This window comes from Muntiacus reevesi, chromosome 10, assembly GCF_963930625.1.
Source record: "Muntiacus reevesi chromosome 10, mMunRee1.1, whole genome shotgun sequence".
Classification (NCBI taxonomy): domain Eukaryota; kingdom Metazoa; phylum Chordata; class Mammalia; order Artiodactyla; family Cervidae; genus Muntiacus; species Muntiacus reevesi.
In genome coordinates, this window is record NC_089258.1 from 15,534,281 (window position 1) to 15,549,280 (window position 15,000).

The 15,000-nt window shown below is 43.7% G+C and overlaps 1 protein-coding gene across 9 annotated transcripts in view; it reads right to left on the reverse strand.

The window, feature by feature from the left end:
- CDC14B (cell division cycle 14B) overlaps positions 1–3,037 on the reverse strand; it is a 131,336-nt gene extending 128,299 nt beyond the window's left edge. For 4 of the 9 annotated variants that reach the window (XM_065946393.1, XM_065946395.1, XM_065946396.1 and 1 more), the window contains exon 1: positions 2,751–3,036. In XM_065946393.1, the coding sequence (XP_065802465.1) occupies positions 2,751–2,907 (157 nt within the window). In that variant the 5' untranslated portion in view covers positions 2,908–3,036. Of the gene's footprint in view, positions 1–2,750 lie in introns of all 9 variants that reach the window. The other 5 variants (XM_065946394.1, XM_065946390.1, XM_065946388.1 and 2 more) reach the window with 2 other exon arrangements.
- Positions 3,038–15,000: the final 11,963 nt, after the last annotated feature.

Consider the following 15,000-nt stretch of genomic DNA (forward strand, 5'->3'; position numbering starts at 1 on the left):
ATGCTGTGTGTAGTAAGGACTGGAAAACCTCCAAATAACCATTTATTTATTAGCATTAAACAAATGACAATTAAGCCATACAATGCAACAATTTGTTGTTTAGCCACTGAGTCATGTCCAACTCTTCTATCCATGGGATTTCCCAAGCAAGACTACTGGAGTGGATTGCCATTTCCTTCTCCAGGGGATCTTCCCAACCCAAGGGTCAAACTAAAATCTCCTCCTGCATTAGCAGGCGGATTCTTTACTACTGAGCCACCAGGGAAACCCTACAATGCAACAATATGCAACCATTAAAAAGAACCATTAAAAAGACCACTCTTGTGGGGAGGGGAAGGGAGCGCAAAAAAAAAAAAGAGAGAGAGAGAGAACCACTCCGCTGGTATGGCACAATTTGCAGAAACTTAAACATGAGTAGAAAACTGAAGGGAAAGAAGATGCTACCAGAAAGGGAGACTAATTACATTTATATATCCGTTTTGACGTTAAAAATGTGCATACACTATTTTCAGAAAACTAAGGGAAAAACAAACTGAGAAGGATGGTACCAGGTTGCCATTTGCTGAGGATGAGGTCTCAAGCCTTCCCTACAAGCCCAATAAAAAGAAATCCCCACTTTGCATCCTAAGTTACTTTACTTATCACAACCAAACAAACTGATTTAGTATCATTTTTCCCAGGAAGACAAGACTGTCACTAAGGGACACAGGGAGGAATTCTAGGGGAAGTTCATTTCCTTAACCCCCTGGGTTAATCTTACTGAGATTGGACCCTTCTGTTATCTGGGCTTGTAATCTAAATAAGAGTATTGTGATTATATATGGTGCACCAATTCTTGCCTCAATATTCTGCTTGGTGACATCTTCTGACATTAATTCATTGATCACTACCTCAGGAAATCAAGCCACACTGCATTTTTTTCTCCATAAAGAAGGACAATTTACTCCAATGACTTTGCCGACAGAAACTTCCTTTTAAACACAGACATTTAAAGGTGTATATGTACACATTTAAATCCACATATCCCACTTTATGGCTTTATACTTCATATCTATTTTGGTCTAAGCAGTAATTAAAACCAAATGAGGCAGTTCCACACATACTAATACAGAACAATCTTTTTGCTAAGAAATACTGAAAACAACGTGTAAAACAATGTACTGTATGCTGCGGTGCTCGGGCACGGTAGAGATTGTATACATGTAAACATGCCAGTCTATTTCTAGAAGGATTCACAAAAGACTAGCAGTGTAAGCTGCCTCCAGGTTTTGACACCCGGTTGCTGAGACCAACTTTTCTCCCTACATATAATACTCCTGTTTACCTTTGGAATTAAGAATTCTGTACCAAGTAAGTGTTCCCAAGTAAGTGTTACTTGTCCTAAAATCAAATGCAATTCAATAAGGTCCTTCGAAGAGATATACTTAAGGACTCTGCGGGTCCTCCACCCGGGCCGTCTCCTCGGCAGTGCACACCAGGGGGACCTGGGCGCAGCCAGAGCAAGAGGGCTTCACCTCCTACAGCGCCAGGCGCTAAGGAGGAGCTGGGCAGGTGAATTACCGCATCCCCTTCCTCCTCCCGCCTCCTCCAGTCCCCAGGGGCCTCTCATTCAACGCCGAGAAACCTTCCGCTCTACACTCTACTTTCTGTGAAATGGACCTTAGTTTCCAACTGCCCATCAATCTAAAAAAAAAAATTTTTTTTCTAATAAATTTCTGTGTTTGAACATTTTCTAAATTAATGTTCTGATCACTCCCGCTCACCTGGTTTATCAAAGGCTATGAGCGGGAAAGAGTTTACATCAATAAAAACCCTACACACCGAGGTTTACACACTCCACGCCACAGAAAACAGACTGAAAATTCCCTCAAAATGTAGACTACGCTGGGCTGTTTACAAAGCGTTTCCACCTACATCATCACATTTAACGCCTTTCACAAGCTTCAGGGTCAATCCTGGCAAACCCTACGGCTCCCAAATTGGATTTATCAAGTCTTCAGGAATTGTAGAAGAGGCACTAACAATAAAACAGCGATCAAACGGCTGCTTTTCTACCTGCAATTTCTCAGAAGTGACAACTCTGGGCATTCATCACACTGACCGGTTCAAGTGCCATCAACGTGACAGTCCTTCTATAAGCAAGACAGGAATTATTCCGAGGTCTGGGGTGTGCAAGTGCGCGCGCTGGGGATAGGACGAGTGCAATGAGGACCAAGGCGAGAATCTGGCTTCCGCGCCCGGCCAAGGAACGCCGCCCCAGACGGGATTTCCCACAGAGCAGCGGAGGTTTGGCAAACGCCAAATAAACACTGCAGCTCCGGCGCCGGCGTGTTCAGCGCGCTCGGGGAATCCTTTGGAGTGATTCGGAGGTTCAGACTCCTTAAGGGCCAACCGAGCTTGCAACCCGGGAGGCGGTATCAACTCGAATTTAGGAAAATCCCGAGGCGCTGAACAGACGCTAGCAATTTAGAAAGGTGACCCTCGGGCCGTCCTGCTGGGGTAGGAGGATGCAAAACAGATAAAGTTACAGCTCTCAACAAACGCAGATGGAAACTCGGGGTAGGGGGGCGCTCCCAGAGCCAGGCTCCTGAAGGGGGTGTGGCCGACTAGTGCTTTTAGGGGGTGGCGTGGAGGCGTGTCAGTCGGGCCCTGGGAGACGCCTCTGCTGCCCTGGGTGGGTGGGCTAGGACCCCCCGAGCCGGGTGCCGCGTGTCCCAGGCGCCCCGCCATGCTTTCGCTTGCCGGCTCACCGGTGATATCCAGGTACAGATCGTCCTGCCGATCCAGGTGGTGCAGCTCCTGCGACGTGGAGCTGCGGCTCTTCTTCACTCCCGGAGAGGACGAGCACCGCCGCGAGCAGGGGGGCGCGGCGGCCCAGTTTGGCCGCCGCTCGCTCTTCCGCTTCATGGAGGCGGCCGCGGCCCGTCAGGGGACCACGACCATGGCCTCGCGCGCCCACTAGCCCGCCGAAGCCCCCGCCAACCCCGCGCGCGGGCGCTCGGGGCGGCGGGCGCGGAGCGGCGCTGCGGCGACGGCAGGCGCTGGCGGAGCCCGGCGGGAGGTGGCCGCGCGAGAGCCGGAGGAGGGGCCTGGCCCACCGCGCCTGCCCCGCTCCCTCCTGCGGCCGCCGCCGGACCCGCGCAGCAGCCCTCGCTACAGCGCCTCCTGCCGCTGCCTGCGCCCCCCAGCCCGCCCCCAGGTGCCCACAGCCCGCTGGCGCGGCCGAGGCGAAGGTGCTGCCGCCAGCGGCTGGAGCTGCTTGGGATAACCGCGCGCGCCCACCGCGGCCACTGACGCTGCAGCCAAGGAGCCGGAGCACAGCGGGCCGCGGCTCCCGGGGACCCCAGGAGGGCTGTTCCGTGGAGCTTCATTCACAAAAAAGGGCCCACAAACCTCCTCGGGGCCCGCGGACTGAGGCCTTTCATTGGTCAGCGGGGCGTGACGTCACGTAGACGGGGCTTTTCTACCGGCAGGTAGTTGGTGACGCCATAAAGAAAAGTCTGAGTGGTTCCGCCAATCAAAGATAAAAGTGTGCTCGTGATCCTTGGCAACCTCCCCTACTTTTCTGCTTCTCCTGTGTTACCGGAGTGCCTAGACCCAAGTTCCTAACTTCCTTTAGAGAGTCACCGAAGCTTTACACAGTCTAACAACTTAACTCCAGTTCTTTGGCACGAATATATATATTAAGTATTTCTTTGTTTTCCCCGCAATTATGCCGAGTGAAAGGGGCTCTTGCCCTGGCTACTGGCTTGGAAGAGTATGAGCTTCTTAAACTGTCCGCTGTTACTATAGACTTAAGGTAGAGTTGATTTCAGAACTTAGTAACTATTAAATCAGCTATGCTCTTTTTATTTATTTCATTCTGATCTATGCCCACAATTCAAATAGACCGGGCAAAGGGCTACTTAAGAAGCCAAAAAAATCTACCGTGGAAACGATTTGCCATAATGGTTTGCACCTCGAAGTCCTTCATCTCAGAATCCTGCATCCAAATTGACTCAGTAGTTATGCATGCCAGGTGCTAAGTTTTGTTTTTGTTTTTTCTAACCTAAGGGATCAACAGGTCCTTAGGTAAAATACTATACTGAATGTTGAAGTAAAATCAATATTGAAGTATAGAAGCAAGTGACGAATTTAATCCTTAACCTTTTATCAGGCAAACTGTACAATTATATTCCTTTTTTTTCCCTACTGGGTTAAGATAATGCCTGGTCTTTCTAAAACTTAATCAAAACTGTCATTTTGGAAGGACTTTAAATTTCCATGATGGCATGGAAAAGGTTGTCAAGACTGGAGGGCAGAATTTAGATTTCATATCCCCAAATTCTACATCTTGAAAAGTATTCCTAATGTTTCACCAGTATTTTAACGTTTTACACTGCAATTGCTGCCAGCCTCTAGAAGAAAAAACATGAATTTGAGTCAGTTCCCCAGGAAGCTGCTCAGAAATGCAGATTTCCATGAAGTACCTCCCAGAGGGGCTTTGACTTCTACTGTTGAAGGCCTTTGCCTAAAGCACTGCTAATTAAGGAGGAATTGGGGTTGGGGAAAGCTGTGTCTGTGTGACTGTGGTTTTTGAACAGTCTGGAACTAGAGGTCTGCCATTTAGACCTGAAACTTAGTAATCATGTTCATTCTCCCCCTTTCCCATATGGAAATCAGTCAGGAAAGGCCTTAAATTTAAAATGGTCTACATGTTGTCTGTAAGGGTAGCAAAGAAGCAAGAGAGGTGGGAGGCTGTGAAGTAGTGGTGCAAGCAGAAACCTAGCCATCCCACTTCCTCTGTTTTGACCGAGAAGAGAAGGCCTTTCGCACTGAACTGGGGCTCAGTGATAGAAAGGCTGCCGTTTTTCAGACTATCTGTCATTTTACAAGAGTAGGTCTTGGTTTTTGTTTTATTGTCTTGATACCAAGCAGAGCCCTGTGGGAGTCCTGGGCATGGAGGCCTTTTTGTCCCCCATTTCTTACAGGCAAGACTCCAGTCTCCATGACTTTCTTTCAGTTCTAAATGGCAGAAGAGTTGCTAAAGAAAGGAGGAACAGCAAGGAAACCACCTGAAGCAAGATTAAAGGACCAGAGAGGCTTATCACTTCATGGCAAATCGATGGGGAAATAGTGGAAACAGTGGCTAGCTTTATTTTAGAGGGCTTCAAAATCACTGCAGATGGTGACTGCAGCCATGAAATTAAAAAGACACTTACTCTTTGGAAGAAAAGTTATGAGCAACCTAGACAGCATATTGAAAAGCAGAGACATGACTTTGCCAACAAAGGTCCGTCTAGTCAAGGCTATGGTTTTTCCAGTAGTCATGTATGGATGTGAGAGTTGGACTATAAAGAAAGCTGAGCACCGGAGAATTGATGTTTTTGAACTGTGGTGTTGGGAGAAGACTCTTGAGAGTCCCTTGGACAGCAAGGAGATACAACCAATTCATCCTAAAGGAAATCAGCCCTGAATATTCATTGGAAGGACTGATGTTGAAGCTGAAACTCCAATACCTTGACCACCTGATGTGAAGACCTGACTCACTGTAAAAGACCCTTGTGCTAGGAAAGATTGAAGGCAGGAGGAGAAGGGGCCAACAGAGGATGAGATGGTTGGATGGCATCACTGATGGTTGGATGACTCAATGGACATGAGTTTGAGTAAACTCTGGGAGTTGGTGATGGACAGGGAGGCCTGGCATGCTATAGTCCATGGGGTCACAAAGAGTCAGACATGACTGAGTGACTGAACTGAACTGAGGCTTATCAAGATTAGGAAACTGGGCCACCTAAGACCCCGAACTCACGGTAATCTTGTCAGCAGCCACACCCTCTTGAAACTTTTCAGAAGAAAGAATACAAGACTGTTACTGCCTTGATCTTTATGGAGTACTCCTTCTGACTATATAACCTTTCTCTACTCACCAGGGAGTGGGGCACAGTTCTTGCGCTAGCCTACTGTGTTCCCCCTTTGCCTGGCAAAGTAATAAAGCCTTTCTTTCTTTCTCCTCCGTAACTCTCTCCATATTTCTGTTTGGCACTGGTGCACAGAGAGCCAAGATTTTAGCAACAGTATTGAGGTATAATTGACATATAACATTATATTAGTTTCAGTTTTACAAATAGTGATTTGATAGCTATATAAACTGCAAAATATCACAGTAAATCTGGTTAACATTGAGTAGGTCTTGTTTTAAATAGAGGATACATGGGACTTGTCCAGTTGGCTCCTTAGATTAAAGAAATTCAAGTACTCTTGGACATTCTGTTTGTTTGAGCGTGACTTATCTAAATGTCAGGCTAAGATTAAGATGTCAAGAAGTTCACTTATATCAATTTGTTTTCTCTCACCTTCAGATGCAATGTTCAGGCTAGAAACTCTAATAAAATACATATGATTTCAGTAATAGAAAAAGTTAAAAATATCAATAACTATAGTGTTAACCATTTTCACATTTTATAAGCATTAAAATTATATGATTTTGTTAAGTATAACATCATTACGAGAGAAGTTATATGATGACACTTTGAAATTATGTAGAAATATCTTCCATTTGGGGGAATAGGCAGTCCATATGTGAAGCATAGTCTTCCCTGATAGCTCAGCTGGTTAAGAATCCACCTGCAATGCTGGACACCCCAGTTCAATTCCCGGGTCGGGAAGATTCTCTGGAGAAAGGTATGCTACCCACTGTAGTATTTTGGGCTTCCCTGGTGGCTCAGTTGGTAAAGAAGCTGCCTGCAATGCGGGAGACCTGGGTTTGATCCCTGGGTTGGGAAGATCCCCTCGACGGGGAGGGCATGGAAACCCACTTCACTATTCTTGCCTGGAGAATCCCTCAGGACAGAGGAGTCTGATGGGCTGCAGTCCATAGGGTCACAAAGAGTTCGACACAACTGAATAAGTATTACCATAGCATGTGAAGTATACACATCAAAGTTTGTATTTTGTTTTTAGGTTGTGTTTAGACAGTTGCAGAAAAGTGCTATTGCTCATTGATACTTGTTTTGAGTGTAACACATCTCTGGAACAAATTAACTCTTTCCACTGTTCAATAAGCTGAACTCTGGGCTTTTGAGAATTTGGCCACAGGAAGTGTAGTTTAGCTTGCTTTTCTGGTTGGCTGGTTTGTTTTTCAGATTGACCATTGATCATAGAATTTTAGAGCCTGGAAGCACCTTAGACAATATTTAGTGCAAGACTGTCCTTTCACAGTGAGGACATAGGGACCCACATAAGCGGCAGTGGCAGTGCTTGGGGCCGGAATCCAGACATTTTCCAGAGTTCCGATTGTCTTTCCCTGAACTGGCAGAGGTTAGAGAACAAGTGCAAGTGCATCTAGTTGTGATCTCAACATCATGGGTAGCACAGTGTAAAGTTAAAAAGGGAAGGGAGGGGTTCTCTAAAATAGTCCTTTCTATTAGGTAAGCTGACGCTGAAAGGAAAACAAATTTGGAGCATTGTCTTGTATATGTTAGGTGACTCGTATTCTGAAAATTTAAAAATCTTACCCTAAAATGAATAAAAACTAGTGGATATATATGTAATGCTAAAGTTTGAAATGATAATATAGATTTCATAATCAGTGAATTACAGCTTTAACTATGTGAAGATAATTTGTTAAAGATCAAATTGTCATAGAGACTTAGAGGGTTTAGATAGTTTTGAGTGTATTTTCCCTAAATACATTAGGAAATCTTCACTAGCTCAAATCTTCACTAGCATATTTAAGGAGAATTGGTTTTATTTCATTGGTTCTTATGGTCATCTCAGTATTAATCTGAAATCCCCCATGTTCCTGACCCTGAGACTGAAATTCTCTTAGAATTGCAAGAAAGAAGAAAATTATATGTAATTATATATATGATATTTGTGTCTATATATATATACATATATATATATATATATATATAGAGAGAGAGAGAGAGAGAGAGAGTTGTTTTTTTTTTGTTTTGTTTTTTAGCTACCACCACATGCTGGACACAGTTCTAAGGGCTTCACACAAATCCCCTGTTTGATGCTATGGTTTTTGTTTTCTAGATGAGCACTTCCTCATTTGGTCAGGTCAAGGCAGTTACCTCACCCACCTTCTGCAATGAGTTTGGTTTGAAAACCCATGTCTCTTTCTTGGGGCCAGCACAATTCATCAAGGTTGAGTGCAGAGTTTGAAGAAATCTTTCCTCATACATGGGTTTCTGAAATTGAATAACCTCTGTGTGTGCTTATTTGCTCAGTCATGTCCAACTCTGCAACACCATGGACTGTAGCCTGCCAGGCTTTTCTTTGCATGGGGATTCTCCAGGCAAGAATACTGGAGTGGGTTTCCATTCCCTTCTCCAGGGGATCTTCCCAACCCAGGGATCAAACCCAGGTCTCCTGCATTGCAGGGAAATTCTTTACCATCTGAGCCACCAGGGAAGCACTATAGTTGTGTAAATGTAAATTTTGATTGATTTTTTGGACCTCAGATCAGACCCTAGTGTTGTAGATTTTAAAAACAATATTCCTGAAGGTAACTTGGTATTTTGGTTATGTTCATTTCTTCCCACCAAATAATAATAATAATAGTAATAATGGAATGATGGAATGCTGGAGTGAAGGTGGGATAGAGAATGAAGAGAATTCTGGTTGAGTCATATGATCAAGTATGACTAAGGATGCTCTCACCCCAAAGCCAAAGAGGCTTGTGCTTAAGGAACTGAGTGAGAAATGCCAAACTCTTTCATATTACATTGTAATGTGAAAGTTTTACCTTGTAAAACATGCTTAAATGCCTTTCACGTACTCTCAGATATTCAATATGTCAATAGAGTAGGATTTAGTAATTTTAAAAAAATGGAAAATTATTCTTGAAGATCAGTACATTCATGAGCTCCTTGGCTAAAACTTCTACCAAAGGTGAATGAAAGTACATGCTCATTATTAGCTTTTTAAATCTAGGTTTTATTTTGTGATAGTGGCTTTTTACTTCCAAGAATTTTTAGTAAGGAATTATTCTTTTTCTTTTGTTTTATTGCATATGACCTGAAGTTCCCAGGTGGCTCAGTGGGTAAAGAATATGCCTGCAATGCTGAGACAAAGGAGACGCAGGTTCCATCCCTGGGTCAGGAAGATCCCCTGGAGGAGAGCTGGCAACTCACTCCAGTATTCTTGCCTGGAGAATTTCATGGACTAAGGAGCCTGGCGGGCTACAGTACATGGACTCTCAAAAGAGTCAGACAGGACCAAATCAAATGAGCATGCATGCACCTATGACCAAATAATGCATTAACACATGATTGTAATTTTTTTATTTAAATGAAAAACAGAAATATATATGTGTGTTTGTATATGTAGATTGTTGTTGTTCTGTTGCTAAGTCGTTTCTGACTCTTTGCAACCCCAGAGATGGCAGCATGCTAGGCTTCTCTGTCCTTCACTATCTCCCAGAGTTTGCTCAAATTCATGTCCTTCGAGTTAGTGATGCTACATAACCATCTCATGCTCTGCTGCCCCCTTCTCCTTTTGGCTTCAGTCTTTCCCAGCATCAGGATCTTTTCCAATGAGTTGGCTCTTTGCATCAGGTGGCCAAAGTTTTGGAGCTTCAGCTTCAGCATCAGTCCTTCCAATGAATATTCAGGGTTGATTTCCTTTAGGATTGATTGGTTTGATCTCCTTGCAGTCCAAGGGACTCTCAAGATAATATTCTGAACCAAATCCTGTTAACTGTCTTATAGGTACTGAAATCCCCACCAGGTGGGAGAAAGAATTTAAACGCATGATGCCCAGACTAGAGCCATGACATAAGTTGCTACAATTCCAAGAACTGACCTCAAGGAAATGGGAACAAACCCTGAAATCAAAGATGAACTGTACCTAAGATAATCAAGAAGATACTGGTCAGAGCATCAATGACCAGTTCTGAGCTGACTGTCAGAGCTGACTATGCTGTTTCTGCTTATAGCCCCTTCCCTCTGCCTATAAAAACTCTTGCCCCTCAATTGTTGGAGTTTGGGGTGAATTGGCCTTTGGACAGGTGGATGCCTCCCCCTCTCCCCCAATTCTGTTGCCAGAATCTGATGTAAAGGAGACTTTGCTTTTCACCAACCTGGCCTCTTTCTTGGCTTCTGAGCAGCAAGCATCTGGACCCCAGTTTCAGTAACAATCCTGTCTTCATAGATAACCACCTTTAACAGTCTATATATTTAGATGTAAATCACATCTACTGAAACTGGGGTCCAGGAAAAGGCAGAGGAACTAGAGATCAAATTGCCAACATCGGTTAGATCATTGAAAAAGCAAGAGAGTTCCAGAAAAAAATCTACTTTTGGTTTATTGACTATGCCAAGGCCTTTGTGTGGATCACAAGAAACTGGAAAATTCCTAAAGAGATGGGAATACGAGACCACCTTACCTGCCTCCTGAGAAACCTGTATGCAGGTCAAGAATCAACAGAGCCGAACACGGAACAGCAGATTGGTTCAAATTGGGAAAGGAGTGTGTCAAGGCTGTGTATTGTCACTCTGTTTGTTTAACTTATATGTAGAGTACATCATGTGAAATGCTGGACTGGATAAATCACAAGCTGGAATCAAGATTGCCAGGAGAAATATCAATAACCTCAGATATGCAAATGACACCACCCTTATGGCAAAAAGCAAAGAAGAACTAAAGAGCCTCTTGATGAAAGTGAAAAGGGAGAGGGAAAAAGCCAGCTTGAAACTCAACATTCAGGAAATGAAGATCATGGCATCCAGTCCCATCACTTCATGGCATATAGATGGGGAAACAATGGAAACAGTGACAGATTATATTTTCTTGGGCTCCACAATCAATGCAGATGATGACTGCAGCCATGAAATTAAAAGCCACTTGCTCCTTGGTAGAAAAGCTATGAAAAACTTAGTGTATTAAAAAGCAGAGACATCACATTGCCTATTAAAGTCTGTCTAGTCAAAGCTATGGTTTTTCCAGTAGTCATGTATGGATGTGAGAGTTGGACCATAAAGAAGGCTGAGTGCCAAAGAATTGATGCTTTTGAACTGTGGTGTTGGAGAAGACTTTTGAGAGTCACTTGGACTGCAAGGAGAGCCAATCAGTTCATCCTAAAGGAAATCGACCCTGACTATTCATTGGAAGGACTGATGCTAAAGCAGAAACTCCAATACCTTGGCCACCTGATGCAAAGACCTGACTCATTGGAAAATACCCTGATGCTGGGAAAGATTGAAGGCAGAGGGAGAAGGGGATGACGGAGAACAAGATGGTTGGATGGCATCACCGACTTGATGGACATGAGTTTGAGCAAGCTCCGGGAGTTGGTGAAGGACATGGAAGCCTGGCATGCTGCAGTCCATGGGGTTGCAGACATGACTGAGTGACTGAACACCACCACCAACATACTCTCCAGCAAGAAATGACATGGTTAGGACAACTGGAGACATTTGAATATGCACTGGGTAGCGTGTGATATTAGGGAAATACTGTTACATGTTTGGGATATAATAAAAATGTGGCTATATAGAAGAATGACCTTATTCTGGTGGTACAGGCTGAATTGTATCTCCCCAAAATTCATATTTTGAACAATGTGATGGTATTAGGAGATGGGGTCTTTGGGAGGTTATTAGATTTAAATGAAGTCAAGAGGGTATGGCCTGCATGTTGTGATTAGCACTCTTATAAGAAGAGGAAAAGAGTGAGGACACATCTAGAAGATAGTTGTCAACAAACCAGGAAGAGAGTAATTGCCAGCAATTGATTCCAACAGCACCTTTGACCTCCAGGAGGTAGCAGTGAGCTGTGGCTTGAAGCCAGATCATAGTTCCCTATCCAAGAATTGAACCTGAGTTCAGTTCAGTTCAGTCACTCAGTCATGTCTGACTCTGCAACCTCATGGACTACAGCAGGCTAGGCTTTCCTGTCCATCACCAACTCCTGGAGCTTGCTCAAACTCATGTCCATTGAGTCGGTGATGGCATCCAACCTCTGTCATTCCCTTCTCCTCCTGCCTTCAATCTTTCCCAGTATCAGAGTCTTTACCAATGAGTCAGTTCTTTACATCAGAACCTCAGTAGCCTGGGTGAAAACCAGGAATCCTAGCCCCTAGCCCACCAGGGGCTAGAGGCTAAAAGATAAGTTGTCCTCACTCTTGCCCTCATTGAAAACTGAATTTATCAAAGAGGCAAAAACTGTACAATCAGATACAAAGTTTATTACTAGAGACACAGCACAATAAGTGGGGAGCACAGAGAGAAACTCTTTATTTAAGACAGAAGGGAGCGGAGGTAGACATCCTGAGAAGAAAGTTTGTGGGAGTCCTCCCTAATGAGGAGGAGTACACCAGAGAGGTGATCCAATTCACTTATCCAGGGCAGTTCTTCCTGATCTTTGTTTACCTTTGGTCAATTATCTCATTTCTTTTCCATATCTGACCTGTACTAGGGTTCTCCCCAACATGCATGTGCATCCTTTGCCAACATGGATTCCAGTATAGAAGCCTAGGGGAGGTTGATGCCACCTATTATGGGGAAGCACCCTCCCCATTTTTGAAAACTCCCCCAAGGAGTTTTTCTACATATGTGTAGTCAGGGAGATCTCCTTGTCCTCAAGACTGAGAAATATGTGGTCTGTTTATCTTTTGTCCATGCAGTACTCAGCTCCTCCTTGCCCCTGCCATTATCTTTGCCTTGAGTATCTGGCCACAAGGGACAAATTCCAGCTGCTCAGCCTGGGGTCTATCTATCTTCTGCCTCACCTTGATCTTGGACTTCTCAGGTTCTGGAAATAATAGAAATAATCGTCTGTTGTATAAACCACTCGGACTGTGGTATTTTTGTTATAGCAGCCCAAGCCAGCTAATACATCCAGCAAGATACATACTGAAGAACTTATGGATCAGGTGTCAGAGTGTAACCATTTAAATGGTTCTGTAAGTGTGTACCCTATATCACCTTCTATCTGCCTGTCCTTCTATTTATGCAGCTACTATGGCAAAGTAATAAAAATTGTCAAATCCAGGTAATGGTTACTTGTTTTTTCATAGTCTTTCCACCTTTTTCTGTGTTTGAAATTTTTATAATCAAAGTCAGTTTTTCTTCATATTCCTACATATTTTTTAATTCTTACTTTGATTTTTTCCTGGGGTAGCATTCAATTGCTAGACCAATTTGAGGAAAATGTATATATTCACAGCATTAAATTTTTTAAATTAATGGTAAAGGTATAATTTTCAATTTATTTATGTCTTTTTATGCCCTTCAGTAAGTAAACCATCGTAGGTTTACTAGGAGGCGTTGCATGATTTTGCTGCAATTGTGAAAGAGCCTTTTTTTCTTTTACATAGTTTCTGCTTGGTCTTTACAGATGGATAGGGAAGCTTATTGACTTTACCTATTGTTCTTGTGGGCTTCCAGGCGGCGCTAATGGTAAAGAACCCACCTACCAATGCAGAAGACATAAGAGATGCAGTTTTGATTCCTGGGTTGGGAAGATTCCCTGGAGGAGGGCATGACAACCCATTTCAGTATGCTTCCCTGGAGAATCCCATGGACACAGGAGCCTGGTAAGCTACAGTCCATAGCGTCACAAAGAGTTGGACACAACCAAAGTGACTTAGCACACAGCACATTGTTCTTTTATCCTATGATTGGTACTAAAAGATATAGCTTATATTTATAGTAAGAAGTGCAAACTTTTTTCTCATTAAATATATACATCTCAAGCTTCTTTTGTTCACCAGGGAGATAGCATTTTAAATTATTTTCCAGACTAATTTCAGTTCCTTCTCCTGGCTTCTCACAAGGCCCAGAGGTCTACTGGTGCAAAAGAAACTACACCTGTTATAATCTGACCAAAAAGGAATACCAACTACATCTGGGAGACTCTTGTTTATACCAAGGCCAAATAACTCTATTTTAGCCCCATATTTGGGCAATGCAGTCTCTCATCATCTCATTTTTGTAATTGTAAAGGAGGCTTTGTGGGATTTATTAATCTTATGTTGAGAGTAAACCCTGGGGGTATGGTTGGTAAAATTGTGATTTCAGCTACAGAAATTTCCTGCTGTATTTATTTCCAACAGGCTTTAAAAAAAAAAATCAAGATGTAATTAACATATAATAAAAGCAAAGATTTTAGGTATTAGTTCAGTGAGTTTCAAAATTATATATACCTGTGTAACTGAGGCAGGAGGCAGTACTCCTGGCCCCACCCTCGGCCAGTGTCGATACTCCAAGAGGAAAATAGCCAGGACAGTTGAGGGAGGAGGCCGAGCCTTGCCCAGGTAGAAGATATAAGACCACATATTTCTCATTCTTGAAGTCAGGAGACCTCCTGGACCACACGTGCAGAAAGGCTGTGCTGTTCTATGCTTAGTCACTCGGTCGTGTCCGACTCTTTGCGACCCCATGGACTGCAGCTACTTGGAGGTCAAAGAAGAGTGATGTCAAGAGATGCTCTGCCCATATGCCTCTTCGGTAGAATTCATCTTGGCTAAGAGATGTGTGTGCACACATGGGAGGATCCTGAGATATACCAAATATGGACTCTGAACCAGGCAAGTCAAAATGATTGGCCAAAGAAAACCCAGAATAAACACCCCATAAAAGTAATTCAAACTACCATGAGGGTGCCACTCTCTCTGAGCCCACCTGTGTGTCTATCCACTACATGTATCTCTTTTTCCTCCTAATAAACCCTTTACTCGTTTTACTACTTTCCATCTTTGTGGGAATACTTTTTCTGCAAAGCCAACAAACCAGGGCCTTGTCATTGACCACTGGTCTAGTGGCTAGGATTTGGTTCTCTCACTGCCATGACCTGACCTCAATCTCTGGCTGGGAATGGAAGCCCCCTTCAAGCCACTGCAGGCTGAGGCCACCTGAGGTCATAACAATCACCCCAAACAAGATACAGAATCGTGGACCCTTTAAAAATGCCATTTATGCAAAGATGAGCATTGTTCCCTGTGTCAGGCCTTTATCTTGACCATCCCCTTGCCATTCCAGTTCACCCCCCACTCTTCCATTGTCCCTG